Source organism: Schistocerca nitens, chromosome 1 (assembly GCF_023898315.1).
Source record: "Schistocerca nitens isolate TAMUIC-IGC-003100 chromosome 1, iqSchNite1.1, whole genome shotgun sequence".
In the NCBI taxonomy this organism is placed as follows: domain Eukaryota; kingdom Metazoa; phylum Arthropoda; class Insecta; order Orthoptera; family Acrididae; genus Schistocerca; species Schistocerca nitens.
Window position 1 is genome coordinate 1,266,989,128 of NC_064614.1, and position 20,258 is coordinate 1,267,009,385.

The 20,258-nt window shown below is 38.5% G+C and overlaps 1 protein-coding gene across 1 annotated transcript in view; it reads left to right on the forward strand.

Annotated features, from left to right (window-relative positions):
* Positions 1-7,306, forward strand: part of LOC126233988 (calsenilin-like) — a 306,257-nt gene extending 298,951 nt beyond the window's left edge. Inside the window, exon 7 of the mRNA XM_049942898.1 lies at positions 7,205-7,306. Within this exon, the coding sequence (XP_049798855.1) occupies positions 7,205-7,258 (54 nt within the window). The 3' untranslated portion in view covers positions 7,259-7,306. The remainder of the gene's footprint in view (positions 1-7,204) is intronic.
* Positions 7,307-20,258: the final 12,952 nt, after the last annotated feature.

A 20,258-nucleotide genomic window follows, 5' to 3' on the forward strand; every position in this document is an offset into this window, starting at 1 on the left:
GTTCAGCCTTTCCTAACCCATACTGCTCCGGAGGAAGGTTTTAATTCTTTTTCAAGTACTGAAAATGGGCTCTGCTCTGCTGTTGAAACGTGTATTTAGTGCAATTTGCAATGTTTTGCGCACTTCAATGAACTATTCTTCAAAGGAATGCCCCACAAGAAAGGCGAAAAGCTCAAAAACCGATGTAATACCTTTAAACGTATTATTGTGATAAATCACCGACAGTTCATTTTTCAGTTTATCATAGCAAATAAAGGGACTGTGACTTAATGAACAAATGTTGGCCGAAGTGGTTGGGAAATGTTCTTTGAGTGAAGCAAACCTTTTGGATCAGTAATTTCGAAGCTACTGAATACATGAGGGTTTCGGAATCTTCCTTTCGGTTGGTTGGTCACAATGGCATACACTTCTTAAGCATCTTGTTCAGTGCTACATTGGAACGTTTTTTTGAAGGAGCAAAACATTCATCTTCCAAAACTCGATACCTTTCAGTATTCTCTCGTAGTTCAAAAACAGCTGACTCAAAGTGATCTGATGCATTTCTGTGTAGTAATGTCATTTCCAATCTCCATCTGAACTGCGTTATACGAAATACCGACATGTTTTATACCCTCGTAGAAAAAATTTAGCAGGAACAAAGTCTGCATTGTGAAGTAAATTTCTTAATGCAAATGCTTCTTTTATTGTAATCTCATCCCACAAATCTTCTTACTCAATCTTTTCAAAACGTTCCAATAAGTGTAATTCGTTTTCTTGAACATTAGTTACTACGCGAGACTGGAAGTTCCATCTAGTTGAAGAGAATGAAGGAATTCTCTCGTTTCAGTGTGTCTATAACAAATCGCTTCCCTTAGGCGATGAAGAGAAAGATGTTGTAAATCCAGAAGTACTTTCAAAAAAGAACCTTTATGTTCTTACTGGTTAAGCAAATTCATTTGATGCGCATAACAGTGGACATGCTTGGAATGTGGGGAAGTACTCTGCGCCACCATGGCTGCCACTAATTACTCGGGCGCCATCGTATGCCTGAGCGATGAGTTTTTCTTGACTTCTTTTGTAGGCGCTCACTAAGCCCACATGCTCTTCTGCCATTAATATTTTCAAAAAGTTTCTTCCCCTTAATATGCCGTAGTATAATGATAAATTCACTTCTGCACGTACCATCTGTTGTTTCGTCTGCCTGCACAAATACAAATGTGGCAACATTAATGTCTTTAATCACCTATTCAAGGGAAACTTGATACATAGAGTCCAAAAGTTTATTTTGTATGATGTGTGAGGTATATTTACACACAGAAGAACTAGAACTGCTTAAGTGGTCATCTAACACGCTGTAAAGATTTCCTAGATGAAATAACAAATCTAAGAAATTGCAACGGTTTGCTGACTCCCGTTTTCCATTGTGAGCCTTTAGTTGTGAGCCTTTATTGCTAACTCATGAGCTCAACAAAACATAAGCACGAACCTCAGCATGCTGGAGTAGCTGTTGAATAGCAGTACAACGAGAAACCAGTCCAAAGTTGCAAATTTTACATTTTTTATTCACACGATGACTAGTTTAGGGCCGAGGACCGTTTTAAAATCATCCTACATAGTAGAAAAACAAATTTACTGTCATGTATATTACGGGCATTGCCGATTTTTTTAAGTGTATGCCAAAAATACTGAATATATCGTTTCAAGTGATGGAGATGTTGTTCATATTTAATGATGTTTTCGTTCCAACGTGGCATATAGCTTCGTAATACGCGCCGTATGTGGCGCTGCTGTGTTTTACAGTTCAGTGATTTTAAGTATTTGACTGTTTTGGAAAAGGTTGTAAAATCATCAATTTCATTGTTGACTTGTACGGTTATTGTATTAATCGTTGTGTTCTTGACAGTTGGAGCACATTTTATTAAATACAAAAAGGCCTCCTATATTCTGACAGGGCGCAGGGCGCCCCCTTCTCCAGGTTTCCTTACGGCAGCGGAAGGAGTAGACTGTCAGTTGTCTGTATACGCTGTAACTGTTCGTTGCACATTTCTGTCGTGGTTTTCACATCTTCAGAAATACCACTCTCGACTGTGTTACACAACTCTTCAAACGATGGTTCCGTATTTTTGGTATTTGGTTAAAAAATTTGGTAATACCCGTATTATACATCAGTGTAAAATTGGTTTTCTGCCCTGTACGATGATTTGAAAATGGGTCTCGGCCCGAAACTAGGCATCCAGTGAACAAAAAACAGTCAAATTTCCAACTTTCGACTGGTTTTTCGTTTTACTAAGAACGTAAGTATTTTACTATTCTGTCTAATATGTGTCTGTTCTTTGTAATTATTCATTATGTTTCTGAATTGACATTTTATATGCCGAGTCAATCTGAACAGCAATGTTAATTGTGCCAAATATTTTGTGTTTACAACAATTTTGTAAATGAAGTCCTCTTTCTTCATGTTTCTTAACTCGTTCATTTAAATACTTTAGATCCTCACAGCCGACTGTTGTCCACAATCCTTCATCACCAAATAACACAGAATAGAAAAAATTTTGTTTCTCTTCAATCACTGTTATCCAAGACTTTTTACAGAACCATGCGTTGCAAAAGTTCTCTTCTTTTTTCCGTCGAGTTGAGACGTCAAGAAATCTTTTGGATGATGTGCGCCTAACCACTTGATTGCCAGCTTCTCTTCCATAGTTATAAATGAAACGGCATTTTAAGCAAAGAGTGTACGAGGATTGCACAGAAAGTAATGCAGAGCATTTTTTTTTTCTCAGCTGAAAACAATGCTACGAATGCGAAACGTTACGTATGTACTTCCGACAGATAGCGTAGCTACAGAACTGTTTCAAAATGGCGTCTGCAGGTGATGCACGTTACAAACAATGTGCCGTCATTGAATTTTTCACTGCAGAGAAAGAAACTGTGGGGAATATTCATAAACGCTTGTGCAAAGTCTATGGAGCAACTGGTATCGACGCAAGTACAGTTAGTCGCTGGGCACGATGGGGCGAGGTCATCATAAGGCGGTTCGGCGGAGATCCACGATTTGCAGCGGTCTGGGAGACCATCCCCGGCTGTCGCACCTGACATGTTGCAGCGAGCTGATGTTGTCATTCGCTATTAAAGGATGCCATTCGTGGGAGATATTTTGGGGACGATGAGGAGGTGATTCACACAGTGAAGCACTGGCTCCGCCACCGGACAAGGACTGGTACCGCTAGGGCATACACGCCCTTGTTTCACGCTGGAGGAAAGCCATTGAATGGGTTGGATATTACGTGCAAAAATAGGTTGTGTTGATAAAACATCAGTCTTCGGCGTGTGTAATTCTCATTATGTTCAATAATGAAGTTTTGAAGAAAAAATGAGGTCATTAGTTTCTGGGAAACCCTCGTACTTTACCCATTTTAAAATTACTGTATGAACACTCGATTTTCAAACATACGGTTCCAGAATATGGGACATCATTTGCTGTTTACCACATTTCCCATTGATGAATGGCAGTAGGGTGCAGGGTGGAGGAAAGAATGAAGTAAGGCACGTGACAGCAACTACAATTAGGTGTTGCGGGCACAAGCTGAATGGCCGCAAACATTTTGAAGACTTGTGGTCAAGGGTAGGAGAATATGGGAGGGACTGCGGCGTTTGATGGGGCGCCAGGGTTGATGAGTACGGGTGAGGTGGTCCATCCACCAGAACCACGCGAGCTGGCCCTAAGATGCACTAGGGTGAAGGCTGAGATGTAGAAAGCGAAACAGCTCAGTCATGTCACTGCGACTGCAGTTTTAGGAGTCGGGGGTGTGCGGGCAGTAAGGGCCATCTGCCACTGGTCTCACAGCGTATGGGGAATAAGGGGTAGATGTACGGCGGTCCATCCACTAAGACCTACGCTCACTGGCCCACAGCTGTGCTTTGGTGAGGGGTGAGGTGGAGAATGGGAAACCACTTGTTTGCGCCATTGTCACTGTGGGCCAAGAGTGTGGAGGGAGTAGAGGGGCTGTGGGGAAAGAGTGTGGAGGGAGTATAGGGGCTGTGGGCCAAGAGTGTGGAGGGAGTAGAGGGGCTGTGGGCCAAGAGTGTGGAGCGAGTAGAGGGTCTGTCTGCCAAGAGTGTGGAGGGAGTAGAGGGGCTGTGGGCCAAGAGTGTGGAGGGAGTAGAGGAGTTGTGGGCCAAGAGTGTGGAGGTAGTAGAGGGTCTGCGGGCCAAGAGTGTGGAGGGAGTAGAGGGGCTGCGGGCCAAGAGTGTGGTGGGAGTAGAGGGGCTGCGGGCCAAGAGTGTGGAGGGAGTAGAGGGGCTGTGGGCCAAGAGTGTGGAGGGAGTAGAGGGGCTGTGGGCCAAGAGTGTAGAGGCAGTAGAGGGGCTGCTGGCCACCTGCCACTGGGCCCTGCCTTTGGATGAGAGGTATTGGGAAAGAGAAACTGGTTGTCACTGCAGAATGATACACTTTGTGTGTGTCTGAAGCAGAGAGGGCTGGACCTGTATATGCCTAGTTTCTGGCAGTCCTACGACACCACTCAATATGTATCATTCAAAACTGAAAAAAATAACAAAATTTTTGGTGAGACCCGGCACCTCTGGCCGATTTGAATGAAACATCCCTGTCACAGTACTTCAGTACTTACCTGTACATCTATCTATTTCCACTTTAAAACTGTCTAACGTATAGGGTGACAATTATTAAACTATATGAAATAAAATCGTCTTAACTTTTGAACGGTTTGCGTTAGGCCGTTCAAAATGTACTGTTGGTCACGACGCTTGATGGGGTTTAGTATGCGTTGTATGGCTGGGTTTAGCGATGAAGAACACTTTCATTTGGATGGCTTCGTCAGTAAGCAAAATTGGCGCATTTAGGGACTGAGAATTTGCGTTTCGCGATCCACAAGTCACTTCACCCTCTATGACTGATTGTGTTGCGTGCAGTGTCCAGTCACGGAATAATCGATGCGATATTCATCGATGGCACGGTGACTACAAAGATTTTGGATGATGATTTCATTCCCGTTGTTCAAACTGACCCTGATTTCAACAAGATGTGGTTCATGCAAGACAGAAGTCGACCCCAGCGAAAGAGTGTTTGCTGTCCTCGAGGAGCACATTGGGGAGCGCACTCTGGGGTACCCAGAGGGCACTGGGATGGGCCTCGATTGGCCGCCCTATTCTCCAGATCCGAACACATGCGATTCCTTTTTGTGGGGCTATATTAAAGACAAGGGTACAGCAAGAACCCCAAAACCATTGCTGAGCTGAAAACAGCCATTCACGAGGTCATCGATCAGCGGCCCATGCAGAATTTCGCTATTCGTCGGTGACATATCATCGCCAACGATGGCAGGCAAATCGAACATATCAAAACCTAAATCCGAATAATGGCACTGACGTTAAAATATTGAAAAAAGTTTGTCCACGCCGTTGTTTGCAACTAATTTACGTTTTCTTTCATATACACACAACAAAAAAAGCATTGCATCACCTTGGTTCCGAGAGTTCCGGAACCTGTACAGAAAATTGGAATAGAGTTCAACATAAACATCATTTCCGCCCTTTTTATTGCTCATGAAAGCCACACATTGCATGCTGTACCACAGTACAGCGAGACCTTGAGAGGTGCTGGTCCAGACTGCTGTACACACCGATACCTCAAATACCTAGTAGCACGTCCTCTTGCACTGATGCTTCCCTGTATTCGTCGTGGCATGCTATCCGCAAGTTCATCAAGGCACTGTTGGTCCAGGTTGTCCCACTCCTCAACGGCGTTTCGGCACAGATGCTTGAGAGTGGTTGGTAGGTCACGTAGTCCATAAACAGCCCTTTTCAATCTATCCCAGGCATGTTCGATAGGGTTCATTTCTGAGGAACATGCTGGCCCCTCTAGTCGAGCGATGTCGTTTTCCTGAAGGGAGTCATTCACAAGATGTGCACGATGGGGGCGCGGATCGTCACGCACCAAGGCGAATGCCTCGCCAGTATCCTAAACCGATATGATTGCACTATCGGTCGGAGGATGGCATTTACGTATCATACAGCCATTACGGCGTCTTCCGTGACCACCAGTGGCGTATTTCGGCCCCACATGATGCCACCCCGAAACAGCAGGGAACCTCCACCTTGCTGCACTCGCTGGACAGTGTGTCTCAGGCGTTCAGCCTGACCGGGTTGCCTCCAAACACGTCTTCGACGATTGTCTGGTTGAAGGCATATGCGACACTCATCGGTGAAAAGAACGTGATACCGATCCTGAGCGGTCCATTCGGCATGCTGTTGGGCCCATCTGTTTCGCGCTTCATGGCGTCGTGGTTGCTGAGGTGGACCTCGCCATGGACGTTGGGAGTGAAGTTGCGCATCATGCAGCCTATTGCGCACAGTTTGAGTCGTAACACGACGTTCTGTGGCTGCACGAAAAGCATTATTCAACATGGTGGCGTTCCTATCAGGGTTCCTCCGAGACATAATCGGTAAATAGCTGTCGTCCACTGCAGTAGTAGCCCTTGGGCGGCCTGAGCGAGGCATGTCATCGACAGTTACTGTCTCTCTGTATCTCCTCCTTGTCCGAACAACATCGCTTTGGTTAACTCCTTGACGCGTCGACACTTCCCTTGTTCGTCCGCAGTTCGTGGTCGTGCGGTAGCGTTCTCGCTTTCCGCGCCCGGGTTCCGGGGTTCGATTCCCGGCGGGGTCAGGGATTTTCACTGCTTCGTGATGACTGGGTGTTGTGTGATGTCCTCAGGTTTAAGTAGTTCTAAGTTCTAGGGGACTGATGACGATACATGTTAAGTCCCATAGAGCCATTTTTGCCAACTTCCATTGTTGAGAGCCCTTCCCGGCACAAAGCAACAATTCAGGGGCGATCGAACAGCGGTATTGACCGTCTAGGCTTGGTTGAACTGCAGACAACACGAGCCATGTACCTCCTTTCTGGTGGAATCGCTGGAACTGATCAGCTGTCGGACCCCCTCCGTCTAATAGGCGCAGCTCGTGCGTTGTTGTGTACATCTATAGGCGGGTTTAGTGACATCTCTGAACAGTCAAAGGGACTGTGTCTGTGATACAATATCCACAGCCCACGTGTACCTTCAGGAGTGATGCAAAACTTTGTTTTATATATGTGTGTGTAGTTCGATAATTGTCACCCTGTGGATAACTGTGGAGCCCCTCCGACAGGCCAGTGACAGTCGGACTTGTTGACGTGAGCGGGTGGCGCGCGCGCTCTCTGTTGCAGGACGAGGTGATCACCAAGTCGCTGCAAGTGCTGGACGCCGGCAGCGGGCTATGATGGCCGGCCCGGGCGGCGGCCGCGGCCGGGGGCGGCGGGGGCGGCGGCGGCGGCGGCGCGCCCGGCGTGCGCCTCTTCCGGTGGCTGGTGCGCGGGCCCGCCTCCCAGCACGCGCTCGCCGCCTACGAGGCGTCGCTGCGCTCCCACTGGGCGGCGCACTGCGCGCTCGGCGCCGGCTAGCCGCCCCCGCACTGCCGCCGACGCCGGCCCCGCTGCTTGCGCTGTACGCCGCACGCACATTCGTCTCGCCTCACGCATCCGCAGGCCGCCTCCCGACGACGAATGGACAGGACTCGAGTGATGGTACACAGACAGTGCAAACGTTTTTGTTGTCGCTTCGCGCCCTCGCTGCCGTTAAGTGCCTCTGAAAAGGATCTATGTGCCAGCATTGCCTTCGGGGAAGCACCTCCGCTAATCTGGCGGCGATTCAGCCACTGCGTTCCCAATCGTACACACACACACACACACACACACACACACACACACACACACACACACACGAGACAGTTCTTCCCGGCACGAGAAATCAATCGAACTCAAAACACGTATCAGTGCAGCCAATAATGTCATTTTAGGTACGCAAACTTTTCAAATATTCCGGGACCTCTAGTAGCTCTGGAAGGCAACTAAATGATCGGAGACGATAGTGGCCACTTCCAATCAGAACCCAGGAAGGCGGCGTGCGCGTTCCCTTCTGTCAGATGAGTGCCTGTCAAACTAACAGACATAAGACTTCCCCGTTTCCCTCGTGAAGTTTTGTTTAACAAGAAGCAGAAGCCCACAAAGCAGCACGAAATATAGACACGTAGAACGGTTGCTTCGCTTTAAGCCTTGTGACAATTTACTATTATTATATGCGCTTCTCCGGAGCTGCGTACGACAAAGGTCTCCCCGAAAATCCGTGCAGGTATTTGTTTTGCGTACGTGCCCAACTGTATTGCGCTGTGCAGCTGCAGTCTTGAATTACAATTGTGACAAGAAAAAAAAATTCACGTAAGAAAAACAGATTCCATCTGTCAGCCAATGCTGTGACGCAAAGACAATCATAGTTGTTTCTGCCACCTCTCCTAACACATCGTCTAGTAATTGGCATGCCTAACCTTGGATAAGCACTACGAGACCCCACACAAAACTTCGGAATTTTCCAGAAATCAGTCCCTTCGATGGTTGCCATAATATTCCGGAACTAACTGCAGCAGAATCCTCACTAGAGGATATAAATAATTACTGCTTCGGCCACAATACAGACAATATGTGATCATAATCTGGTATTGGCTAAGACACTACTGACAAGTAGTTCACACATAGCATTTCCTATGCATATTTGGTAATGAGTACTATGATGCATCCTTTTTAATCTAAAAATAATAGTAAAATTGCCAATGTAAAACAATTGCAAAAACAGGAAAAGTAACGTACACTAACAGCTAACAAGTGCCACTGCAGTTCGTCTGGACTAATAAGAAATTTGAGAAATATTTTCCCTCAGTTACTTCAAGAAGCAGACTTGCGCTATATTTTCTTATTGTTCCTCAAAATTTTTCTCACATGTGAGAAACAATGCTCGTGTCTCCAATCAGTTTGATGGCCAGTTGAGCTCGCTAGTAAAATGCTTGAGCATAAGGATGACAAAGGCACTTACAACTTTTACATCAGACTGAAAGATATTTTTACCGCCATGTTGAGCTACCCTTTGTTTTAACACCATCTGTTATGACAGGACGTGCTGTTCCTACCAGGATTCAAAGATCTCAGAGTATTTAATTACTGTTGTAAAAACACATTTTATAAACAAAATTTTCAGCATTAAATTAAGCGCTACTTGCTGCTTATCATATCACATTACTGAAATGGGCATATGTAAATGTATTTTTTCGATTTTTCTTTCAATAGAAATGATATTGAGTAATATTCAATGAAAATATGAATAGGAAATTTTCCTGTATTTAGACTGATGCTGGTGACCATATTGAAAGATCATTGTATTACATTTCTGCTGGGGCACATAGGTAATTATCACTTCATTTGCAAAACTACTGATTGCAAATTAGTTCCTAGTTCATCTTATTTATCTTCTTATCAAGATATAAATACTGTGTGGTGTTGCTGTTTGTTTCTTAAGAATGAAACACCCTTACATTATGTGTTCTCTTTGTCTCTCTATCTCTCACACCTGTTGCTTCACTTAAAGAACAGTGTTTCAGAGGAATTAGAAAACTCTTACTGTGCTTCTCTAGTTTATGTCTCTGTTCGAATTATCTGAGAAAAATAAGGGTTGGGAATTTCTCAAAACCATATAATTTTCTCAGCAGCGAATATATGTAGTCTTACATACATTTCTTTGAAAAATTCCATTCTGTTTCAGTTTACATCATAAGACAGCCATAATTAAAACTCTTCTTACTTTTGCCTGCATTCCCTTCAGTATCTTGTCAATTTCCGTAGGAGACCCAATCCAAAGTAATGTACTACTAAATATTTTCACAGTTTTAGGTTTGAGTGCGTTTTAAAAGTATACATCAGTGTATGAGTTGAGTAATTGCTACTTTGATGCATTACTTCTTATCAGGTGACAGTGTAACAAAGTTTGACCCCATCAGCACAGTTGTGCACAGCGACTGTGGTATACTTCAAAAAAGGAAAAGGAATTCCGTAATCAGCAAGCAGTCATTGAAAATCTAGATTTTAGCTGTTGATTAGCTACCTTCATGGTATGAGTCATATAGACACATCAAGCTTGTGACAACATGTTACTATACGAACATACCATGTACATAGCCACACTCAAGCTGGAATCTGGGTATGTGCATGTTAAAGTCGTATAGCGACATGTATTTTCACAAGCTTTGCAAGTCAGTATGAATTGGTTTAAACACACTGAAGATAGCCATTCAGTAGCCAGAATCTAGATATGCAATGAAATATGGATCATATTTGTGTCTAACTGCTGAATTTCCTTTTCTTTTCCTTTTTTGAATCTTTGAAATTCTGCCCTACTGGCAGTTTTCTTCCAAAACGAAAATAGCTTGCAAATAAAATCCTTTGAGCAATATACAAATTCCTGTTGTGTTGGGAAAGAACTCATTCCACAAAAACTGGCTGTTACTGTACATCGTATTGAATTTTAGATCAATAACTACGTTGCTAAAATATATAAGCCAAATAAAGTAAATAATGTCATTTCTCAATCAATAACATCTTGGCAGTTAAGTGATATAGAGATTACCTTAGTGCCCCAATCATTTTATTAGGCCTTCAGCAATATTTTTATGGGATTAAGTTGAAAAAGCAATAATATATACTGAAAACATATCACCAAGCAAATAACTTTGGCAATAAGTAATTTTTAAGTCACTCAAATAATATTAATGTCTGTAATTGTATTGCCCAGAATTACAGAAACTTCAATTAACAAATAATTTTTCACATAATAACATTTGTCCAGAATTATTTATGGTAATTTTTGTACAAACTTACTGCTAGTATCTTCCATTGTATTTAAAAAATACATTTAACTATTTTTAAGAAGCTCAAAATTCTGTGATGATGAAGAGAATTTGTCACTTTGTTCCATTACCAAGAGAACAAATGTAAGATCAATATATTCTTCGATATTATTTAATTAGTACATTGAGAGAAATCAAGCTACTTACCTAAATTAATGCTGCAGACAAAATTTCCTTTTCCGCTTTTTTTAAATTATATGATACTATACATCAACAGAGAACATCAGTTGTTGAATAAATCGTAAATTATACAACAATATGACACTAGTAAAATAAGTATCATGACTGATTCAATGTTGCCTCTAAACATCATCATTTGGACTGTGATAACTGCAGCTGTTCAAAATTTCATTGCATGCCCCTAATGAAGATATTTCCGAGAAAATTCTCTCAGGTATAAACATGGTGCATTTTTGAAATGAAGGCAGCAATTCAGGTTTCCTAATTGTGAACATCAACTTGCCACTAAGGGAGAAATGCTTCTCGTTCCTAGTTCAGTGGATTAATATATTAGACAATAGCTTTGTTTGGGTTGCTACTGTTCACCATTGATCAATAGTTAACTAGCTCTTAAACGATAACACCATTAGTAGTAAATGTTAAACATAGATTACATTGTATTAGAAGTACTTTAATTCATTGATAGACTTTTATTAGGCCTTTAAGAACAAGAACTTCCTTTTTCTGAAATTAAAAAAAGGATTCTCGTGTTTAACTTCTGCGTTGTTGTTAACATAATCTGGATTAACATTACACTTCATCATTGAGATCATAGATGATTAAAGTAGGTGAATTAAGCAAACTGCAGCAAAAAGTCCATCGCCATTGCAGTGTTGCTTGTTGATGAATTAAAATGTCAACAGCAACTGTGTTCCTCAGATGTTTCTGTTTTCCATTACAATTATACCTGTATTTGATATAATTAAGCATGCCTAACGTTTTTCAGGAAACTGACTAAAGATATCTCCCCAACCCTTCCCTTATTTTGTTCTATAAAAAAGCAAGACTAGTTCTGTTGTACTTCCAACATTTTATACTTCTTATTCCATAATAATTCTGCAGTAGTAAATGGTGTTGGCATAGTTTCAACATATTGTAAAGTAGTGCATCTTAAATCAAGTGTAATTTACAGAGTATAACTTGATTAAGTCTTAGTCTGTTGGTACACTGTAGTGACAGACAGTTTATTACAGTCATGCCAATAACTGAAATGTTATGGTTTGCTGATATTCCAGAAATAAAATACGTAGTCAGGATTACAATCACCAGAGGCCTACATAATATTTAACATATTACAAAGCGAAGCCAGTGTTTATGAATTTTATGTGATTATGAGTAACATGAGTAGTATAAGAATTTGCTCCATATTGTAGATGAGTTTTTTAAGAGAATGTATTCATAAAAGTAAAATACATGAAAAGTTTGAAGCAATAGCTAGTATTAGAGAAAAGCCTGTAGGAAATTTCGAAGTTGTTGTTGTGAGCAACAGCCGAGTGTGGTACTAGCAGAGAAAGCCTGTAAGAAAGGGAGGACTAGTTAAACAGTCCTTAGAACCATCTCTGTCAAAAACATAAAATTACTACTACTTTACAAGAGTTTGGTTCATATTCTTGAAAAGTGACAATTTTTATCATGGTACAATACACAGATGTGCTACTGGTTTTGCTTTCCTGTAAAAATGAATGTGATATAGAAGGTTAAGTCAGATAACAATTTTACAGCGATAAAGTGTTGTTAAATTTGCATTCCTGTTACAAAATGACGTTACAATATTTGCAACATATGTACTTTCTTCATATGTGTATATAATATTATGATATTCATAGTGGTTGATATTTTAAAAAGTTTTTGAAGGTTTTGGTCATATTTTTAAGATACTTGTCCCCACAATTTCTGCTACCTGTCTTTATTTTTTGAGAATCACACCACATAAGTTTATTTTAATAAGACATCAGTCAAGAAAATTCAACCCATTGTGACATTTTATGTAAACAAACTCGAAAGGAAGTGTGAAACAAAGCATAAACATTTTATCTTCTTTAGTAACTGACTTAATATGAAGACTCTGCAGTTCAAAGATGCAGACTATACTCGCATTTTTAAACAACCAAAACTGCATCAGACACATTTTCTGTAAAACACATTCAATCTTTATGATTGAGCCTTTAACTACACATACTGTTATTTACTTCATAAAATAATTGTTTATACTATTGTACAACATGAGATATTTTTTGCATATATCCAGTATAATAAGTGTTAAAGACTGCAAATGTGGTTTCCCAACAGAAGGCCTACTGGTTAGGGGTATATCAGTTTTTATGAAGATGTGTTGAACATGTATGGAATAATTGCACCTACATGAAGTTGTTATTGAATGGGAAATATATTGGATATATAAGGTCACATCTTTTGGAAAATTGATCTGTTAAACTGTAACAAAGATTGTCATAATTTGCTTGCAATAAAGAAATGAGTTATGTAAATTTTATAAATTGTTACCAAAAACTTAAATATCAAATAATATGTTTAGAAGTACCAAATATAAGAGCACTTCCATAGTGTATCTGCCACAATCTTCTAGGTATTTCATAGATTTCACTTTATCAGTATTTAAATGTCATCATTTAAACCCATAAATCACAATTTGGACTCAAACCATAACTTCAAAAATGAGTTTTCAGATCTATAGCATATACACAAACTATGGGTTAATGCAAGGCCTGTTCTTTTTCATAATTATACATGGATTCTGGATTATTGCATATGTTAATAGCAAAAATCCTGTCATAACTTCCTACTAGTAATTTCCTTAAACCACAGAGTACCAGTGAAACAGTGCAAGGTAAGTTACTATGTTTGTACTAAGTAGTTCTGTCCCATACAGAAATATTCTCTCTGATACAGAAAGTGATGCTCAGTATGAAGGATGAAATTGGCAATCAGATATTGAAAGTAGCACCTTTTATTAATATAAATAAATAATGAAATCACGTGTAAATGATGATCAAACACACACACTTCACTGCAATTACTGAAAGTAGATGTTGCAGGTTACATGTGCTTAATTTTTAGGAATACAAATGTTACTCACCTATTCAATGCCATGAATATCTGCCACAAATCTTAATCCTAGATCAGCTGTTTGCTTCACAAGCAGACAATAATCTAGAAGTAATTTTACAACTCAGGTCACTAATATCTTCTAGTCTCCGTATATAAAGGCTATAGAGTAGTCATATGTTACCTATATAATGAAAGGGTCAAATGCTGTTTCCTAATGACACATTAGGCACCCAGTTCCAAGTACTTTTCTACAACATATACATCACAAAATCAAATGGAGATGTCAAAAAGTATAACCAGTCACTCATTTCACCAAATGGCCTAAAAGAACAAATAATTAATAAAGTAAACAACAGAAAATTAACAGCACAGCTAGGCAGCATACAACAATGTTTTCTGTGGAGAAGAGGGAAGCTTCACCAACATTAGGGGCAACCATGTAACTTGGATGCCATAAATATAACATTATTGGCTCGATACGAAATTTACAGCAATTGATGGCATGCTGAGGGGCAAATAACTTTTCGTATTAATAACGGTTTTTGAAATCGAACAATATACATTAGGGACATTTGAAACGCTTTGCAGAGATTTCACTGGCTTGACCTTTTCCTGTGGAACTGGGGTAGGTAATTATGTAAATAAAATTTGCCAATATTCACCTACGCATTTACAATCTCAAGACATTTTGGTGACATCTCCAAGTAATGTGTCAAGATTGTTACTTTACAAGGACAAGCTGTTTCAAGGTACCACAGTATAGTAAGTATCTGATTTGTGAAATCAATTTTTCAATAATTGCATACATAGCAAGGCACCCACTCAAACTGATTATCAAGTTTCCTAAGGGCCTTCTATCTAATAGACCTCTACATTTTCTCTCAAGTCAGCCACTGCGGTGTAGATCGTCAGTATCGGTTGATGTCAGTTCTGAACATTGCAATGTTGACTGTTGACTGAAGGAACTACTATGAGACCTAACATATTATACTGGGCCTCATCTTTACTGGAACTCATGGACATCATGAAAATGAGATAGAATATATGGATGTAAGCAAATTGTCACATTCTAGGGGCAACAATAAATGAGTCATACAAATACTATCACATTGGATGTCACAATTATGTGTAACCACAAAATCTTATCTTACTTTAAGCAGATCCAGTTTGAGAAAGGAACCTAATATTGTTTTACAATGGTTGTCTGAAATGGAGTGTCTCATTTTTATCATATGCCACACAGATTTAGAATAATCCTATCACCTTTCAACTGAACAGCAAAGAATAATTTCAATATGCTGATTCTACATGTTGAGTACTGCTACGAGTAATTTGTGGGAATGGTAACAAATGTGAACTTTACAGGAAGAACTACATAGAGTATTGTGCTTTAAAGTTGATTGCTACAACTCACATTCCTAGCAATGTAAAATAAAATTGATCTTTTGGCATGTACATAAGCTGAAAAACATATGTATAAAACAAATATGGAAAACCATTAAAAACTGAATATACAGCCTTCATGTAAGCTTTCATCCTGAGTGGACAGCAACTGTTACTTCAATGTCTGATCATATAAATTCTTTCTTGTAATTTATTTCTGCTCACTGAATTCTGGAAACAACATAGAATTGATTGCATCACTTGCAGTCTTTGTCAGAAAAATAAGAGGAGTCAGCACAGCCGAAAAATCATAAAACATGAGATTTCGGTGTTCTTTTTTTGCCATAACAATAATTATGGAATCTATTAAATAAAAATACTGTGTCTATTCTTCTACACTTATAAACAACTGACAAGTATTTAAACTGTATTTAAAAAGATTTGGTAGACCTCAAAAGACAGAATACTTGGCATGCAACACAAAGCATTGTCTATTGTGAATCAGACAAATACAACTGTCAGTTTAAGAGACATAAAACAGTTACTGCTGGATCAAGTAGTCATTTAATATATGTACTGAATGTTGTAAAACTGTTAAAGATAGAATGAAGTTATGGTAATGAAAGCAACTGAAACTGGGCAACAATTGGTTTGTTGAGAATAAAAGCTGTACATATTTATCTATATGCAGCAGATAATTTTACATGACATTTGTAAAGGAGAGAATTTTTCCTATTAGTTCAACACAGAACAATTACTGTGACTGGATCTTACCTCGATGTTGAGAGATGGCATTCTGTCTATTGCACCAAAAGCTTTGCATGTAGGGATGTGCTGCCATCTTATTTTTCTATCACCTTTGGGTGAATTACCAGAATTTACCTTTTTGATGCAAGCAATCAGACTAAACAACACAAGTTGGCAATCCTAAAAATTTGCGGTAACAATATACAGCATGAATGTAAATGGAGAGCAGGTGAAAATGATGCAAATGAACAATGAAGTTTTTGGAATTACATTATAATTCTGTTAAGTCTTAATAACATACTTGAGGAAATTCAGTTCCAATTAAGGACATGAAAAGCCAGCGCAGAAGCTGGTAAATATTTACATAAGTTGTTAAATGCTGTCACCATTTCTACCAATTTAAAAAGGTGGAATAGAACATTACATCTTCACTTTAAAATTATATATATATATATATATATATATATATATATATATATATATATATATATATATATATTGAAACATACCAAAAGTTAAAACTGTTTCTAAGTATCTTCTGTGTAATATTGTATTTATAAGCTATTTATGTAATTAAAAATAAAATGTTGTCACTGAAATAAATGCAAAATGGAGAATAGCAACAGCATGAAAACTATTTCTGAAAATAAGGAATTTGTTAGCATCTAATATCAATAGAATTGTTGAGTAGTCTTCCCTGAAGCCATCTGGAGTGTAGCCTCCTATGGAAGTAATTCACTGATCATCATCAGTTCAAGCAAGAAGAAATTAGATGCATTTGAAGTGTGTTTGCTACAAAAGAGTGGTGAAGATTAGATTTAAGAACACATGAGGGCATTCTGAATCGAACTGGCAAAAACGGAAATTTATTACAGAACATGTATAAAAAAGAGATCTGTTGATAGTACACACCTCAGGCATCAAGGAACAGATAGTTTGGTAATGGGGAAGGGTAAATGTTTTAGATGGACATCAAAGCTTGAATATTATAAAGAGGTTCGAATACATGTAGGTTGTGGTAATTATGCAGAGGTGAAGAGGCTTCTACACAATAGCCTAGCATGGTGAGCTGCATAAAACCAGTTGTCACACAGAAAACCACAAAAACATCCATATAGTTAAAGCAGACAATACACTGAACATGGTAATTCTTCATTTCAGAAGATTTAGCAATAAAATCTGCATTAATATGTATAATTTCAATGACCATCATTTAATGTACAGGCTACAGGAAATAAGGAAGCAACATAAGCAGTTCTATTGTATGAATTAATTAATATACATACACTAAACATTCTACATTCTTATAATACACAATTACATAATGAGGAACTATTCTTAAATATCATCATAACAAAATCCTAATTCAGTTGGGAAGTAATCAAATGTCTCATTGAAATAATAAATATAGGAACAATAACTTTTATACACAAATCAGTGCTGATTTAGCAAGTATCGAATCATTTGAAAGTTTGCTTTCTATTTTGTCACAAGATATCCTGCAAACTATGGACGGAGGGCAACAGTTGTATTCCATGCTCCTAAATTTCCAGATAGCATTTAACACAGTTCCTCACTGCATACTGCTAAGTGTGGTCCAAACATCAGAATACATTCTCAGACACATTAGTGGCTCGTTGATTTTTTTAAGTAAGAAAACCTGGATGACAAAAGTTCATCAGCTTAAGGGTCTCGTCTAGAGTAGCCCAGGAAAAGTGATTGGACTGTTCTTGTTCTGTATACACACACACAATCTGGTGGATAAAGGAAGCAGCAGTGGTGTGCTGTTTTCATACTCACATCCATTAAATATATAGGTATAGTGTTGTAAAGCAACATGAAATGGAATAAATTTGTAAGGTAGGTTTATGGAAGGTGAATGGACAATTTCAGTTTATTGGGAGGGTTGTAACAATGTGTTGCTCGCCTATAAAGGAGACTGCATAAAGAACACTTGTGCAACTCATTCTTGAGTCCTGCTCGAGAATTTGTACTGAAAGAAGATGTTGAAGCAATCCTATTAAGTTTACAGAACCAGCATTTCAGAAAACATATAGATCGATTCTACTGCCACCAAAATACGTCTCATGTAAAGCTTACATGAATAAGGATATAGAAAATCACTTTCCTCTCAGTACATTTGTGAGTGGAAGTGGAAAGGGAATTAATAGTAGTGGTACAAGGAATCCACTGCCATTCATCATACTGTGTCTTGCAGAGTGTAGTTTAAGTTGTAGATACAGAACAATAAGAACATGGTTTATATATTTTTGTGAAATACATAATCCTTTTATAATAAATAACAAGAGGACATAAAAAATATGATAGAAAAATATGATACATAAATATATAATGGAAGTTATTGTCACCCTTGAGCAATTTAAATTAAGAAGTTTGCAACTCAGGTGAAATGATATAATCAACTCTGAAATATTAAATACTCATAATAAAAATTGGGGAAATAGAGAAGGATCATATGCAACAAATAAATAGTTGTGTAAGATGAATAACATCACTCCACTGATCATACAGAACAACATTTTTAATTAATAAATGTCAGCCTAGAACTAAGCAAAGAAATACTCAATCTTTAAACAGTGAATGTTTAAGTGTAATTAATGTAAAAGTCAAATATATTATTCATACAAAAAAGCAAATAAATAAATATGAGCACCAGCATAATGACAACTGTAGTGAGAATAGGAATAAATACATTCTTAGCATAATTAGGTCGAAGAAATAAAAAGTAATGGAAAAATTAGAAAGAAGTTTAAGATATAATGCTATTTAACAATCATAAATTGAGGTGCATTTTTAAAGCTAAAAAGATTCCATATTTGAAAATCTTAAAAGAAATCGTCAAACAGTCATAATGGATATACTGTTATTTATACTCTTATTGCATAAGTCACCCTTTACCTGAAATTAATTACCAACATCTATAAATAATTGAAACAGGAGGACACAAAACTTCATTAAACATTAAAGCCAATCATCCTAGTTAACATCATCAATTTACAGTTACTGATACAGCAAAAACAATTTTTATTTCAGCAATGAAATGACAAGCAATTACGTCTACTGTCAAAACACAGACATCTTAAACACACCTGGATGAATGTACAAATAATTAACACTAATTGAAGATTTTAACAGTAATGGGAATTAATTTTATGAAACTGAAATATGAACTGCTGGACATCAGCAAACTGCAGCAACAATTCTACCACCACTAACTGGAGTCTCTACATCAGGCTTAGAAAGTAATGAGCAAAACAAAAACATATTTTTCCCAAAAAAACAAAATTATAAAAATATGGAAACTACAAAAAACAAGGAAAGTAAATAGTATTACAAAGTCATTTGCTTTAAATGAAACAAGAAATAATGGTACATTACCAGTGAAGGTAGGAAACCAACAAATAAATAAATACTAGCCCGATAACAACGAAGATAATACCTTCACCTAAAAACCGCATTCAAAGTAGAAATCAATCATGCTTCAAAATGAAAAAACTAAGACACGAAATTTAATTTAGCAAATGGAAAATATAACAATCATTTAAATGAAAATAATAAAATGAAAAAAAATCGAATGGTAATTAGGTAAATAAACTAAACCTCTAGCAGTATTAATTAAAGAGTAAGTTTAAACACTTAATGAAAACACAATGAAAGAAATAATCAATTTCAAATTGACATCTGCTCAGTCAGCATTAGAATATGTGCAAAATACTCTGGTGTGTAAAAATTGAGGCGAAAAGTAGCTTGCACATGATGTATCACCATGAACTAACATTGCTCAATGAAATTTAGAGAACACATAGAAAGAACTGCTACACTATAGTGCAATAGGTAACTGAAAGAAATACACAATTAGATGAACAGAAATGGCACTTTTATCAGAAGGCCTTAATTTCATTTAAGTCTTTGGAATTCGTGATGATCCCATGAAGCATCCCAAAAGCAGTACATTGTTCTTAATAGGTTTTGTGATCAGTTTGAATAGCATTGCAGTCTGCAATGTGCTCCCATGCTGGCCACTTAGATGTGTAGAAGCTCTTGTGGTAGGACGTTCCATTCCTACGCTAGCACAGTTGACAGCTACTAGGTTGTCACTGGTGTGTATGCACATGCTGCAGTATGCCTTCCCAAGGCATCTCCCATGCTTATTGGGGCTGGGCAGGTTGGTCAATTAGTCGAATATCCTCTCATTCAAAGAGCACCTGCACTTGTGCTATTCGATGTGGTTGACAATGTCATTCATAAAAATGAAGTCATTTCCGAATGCACCCCTA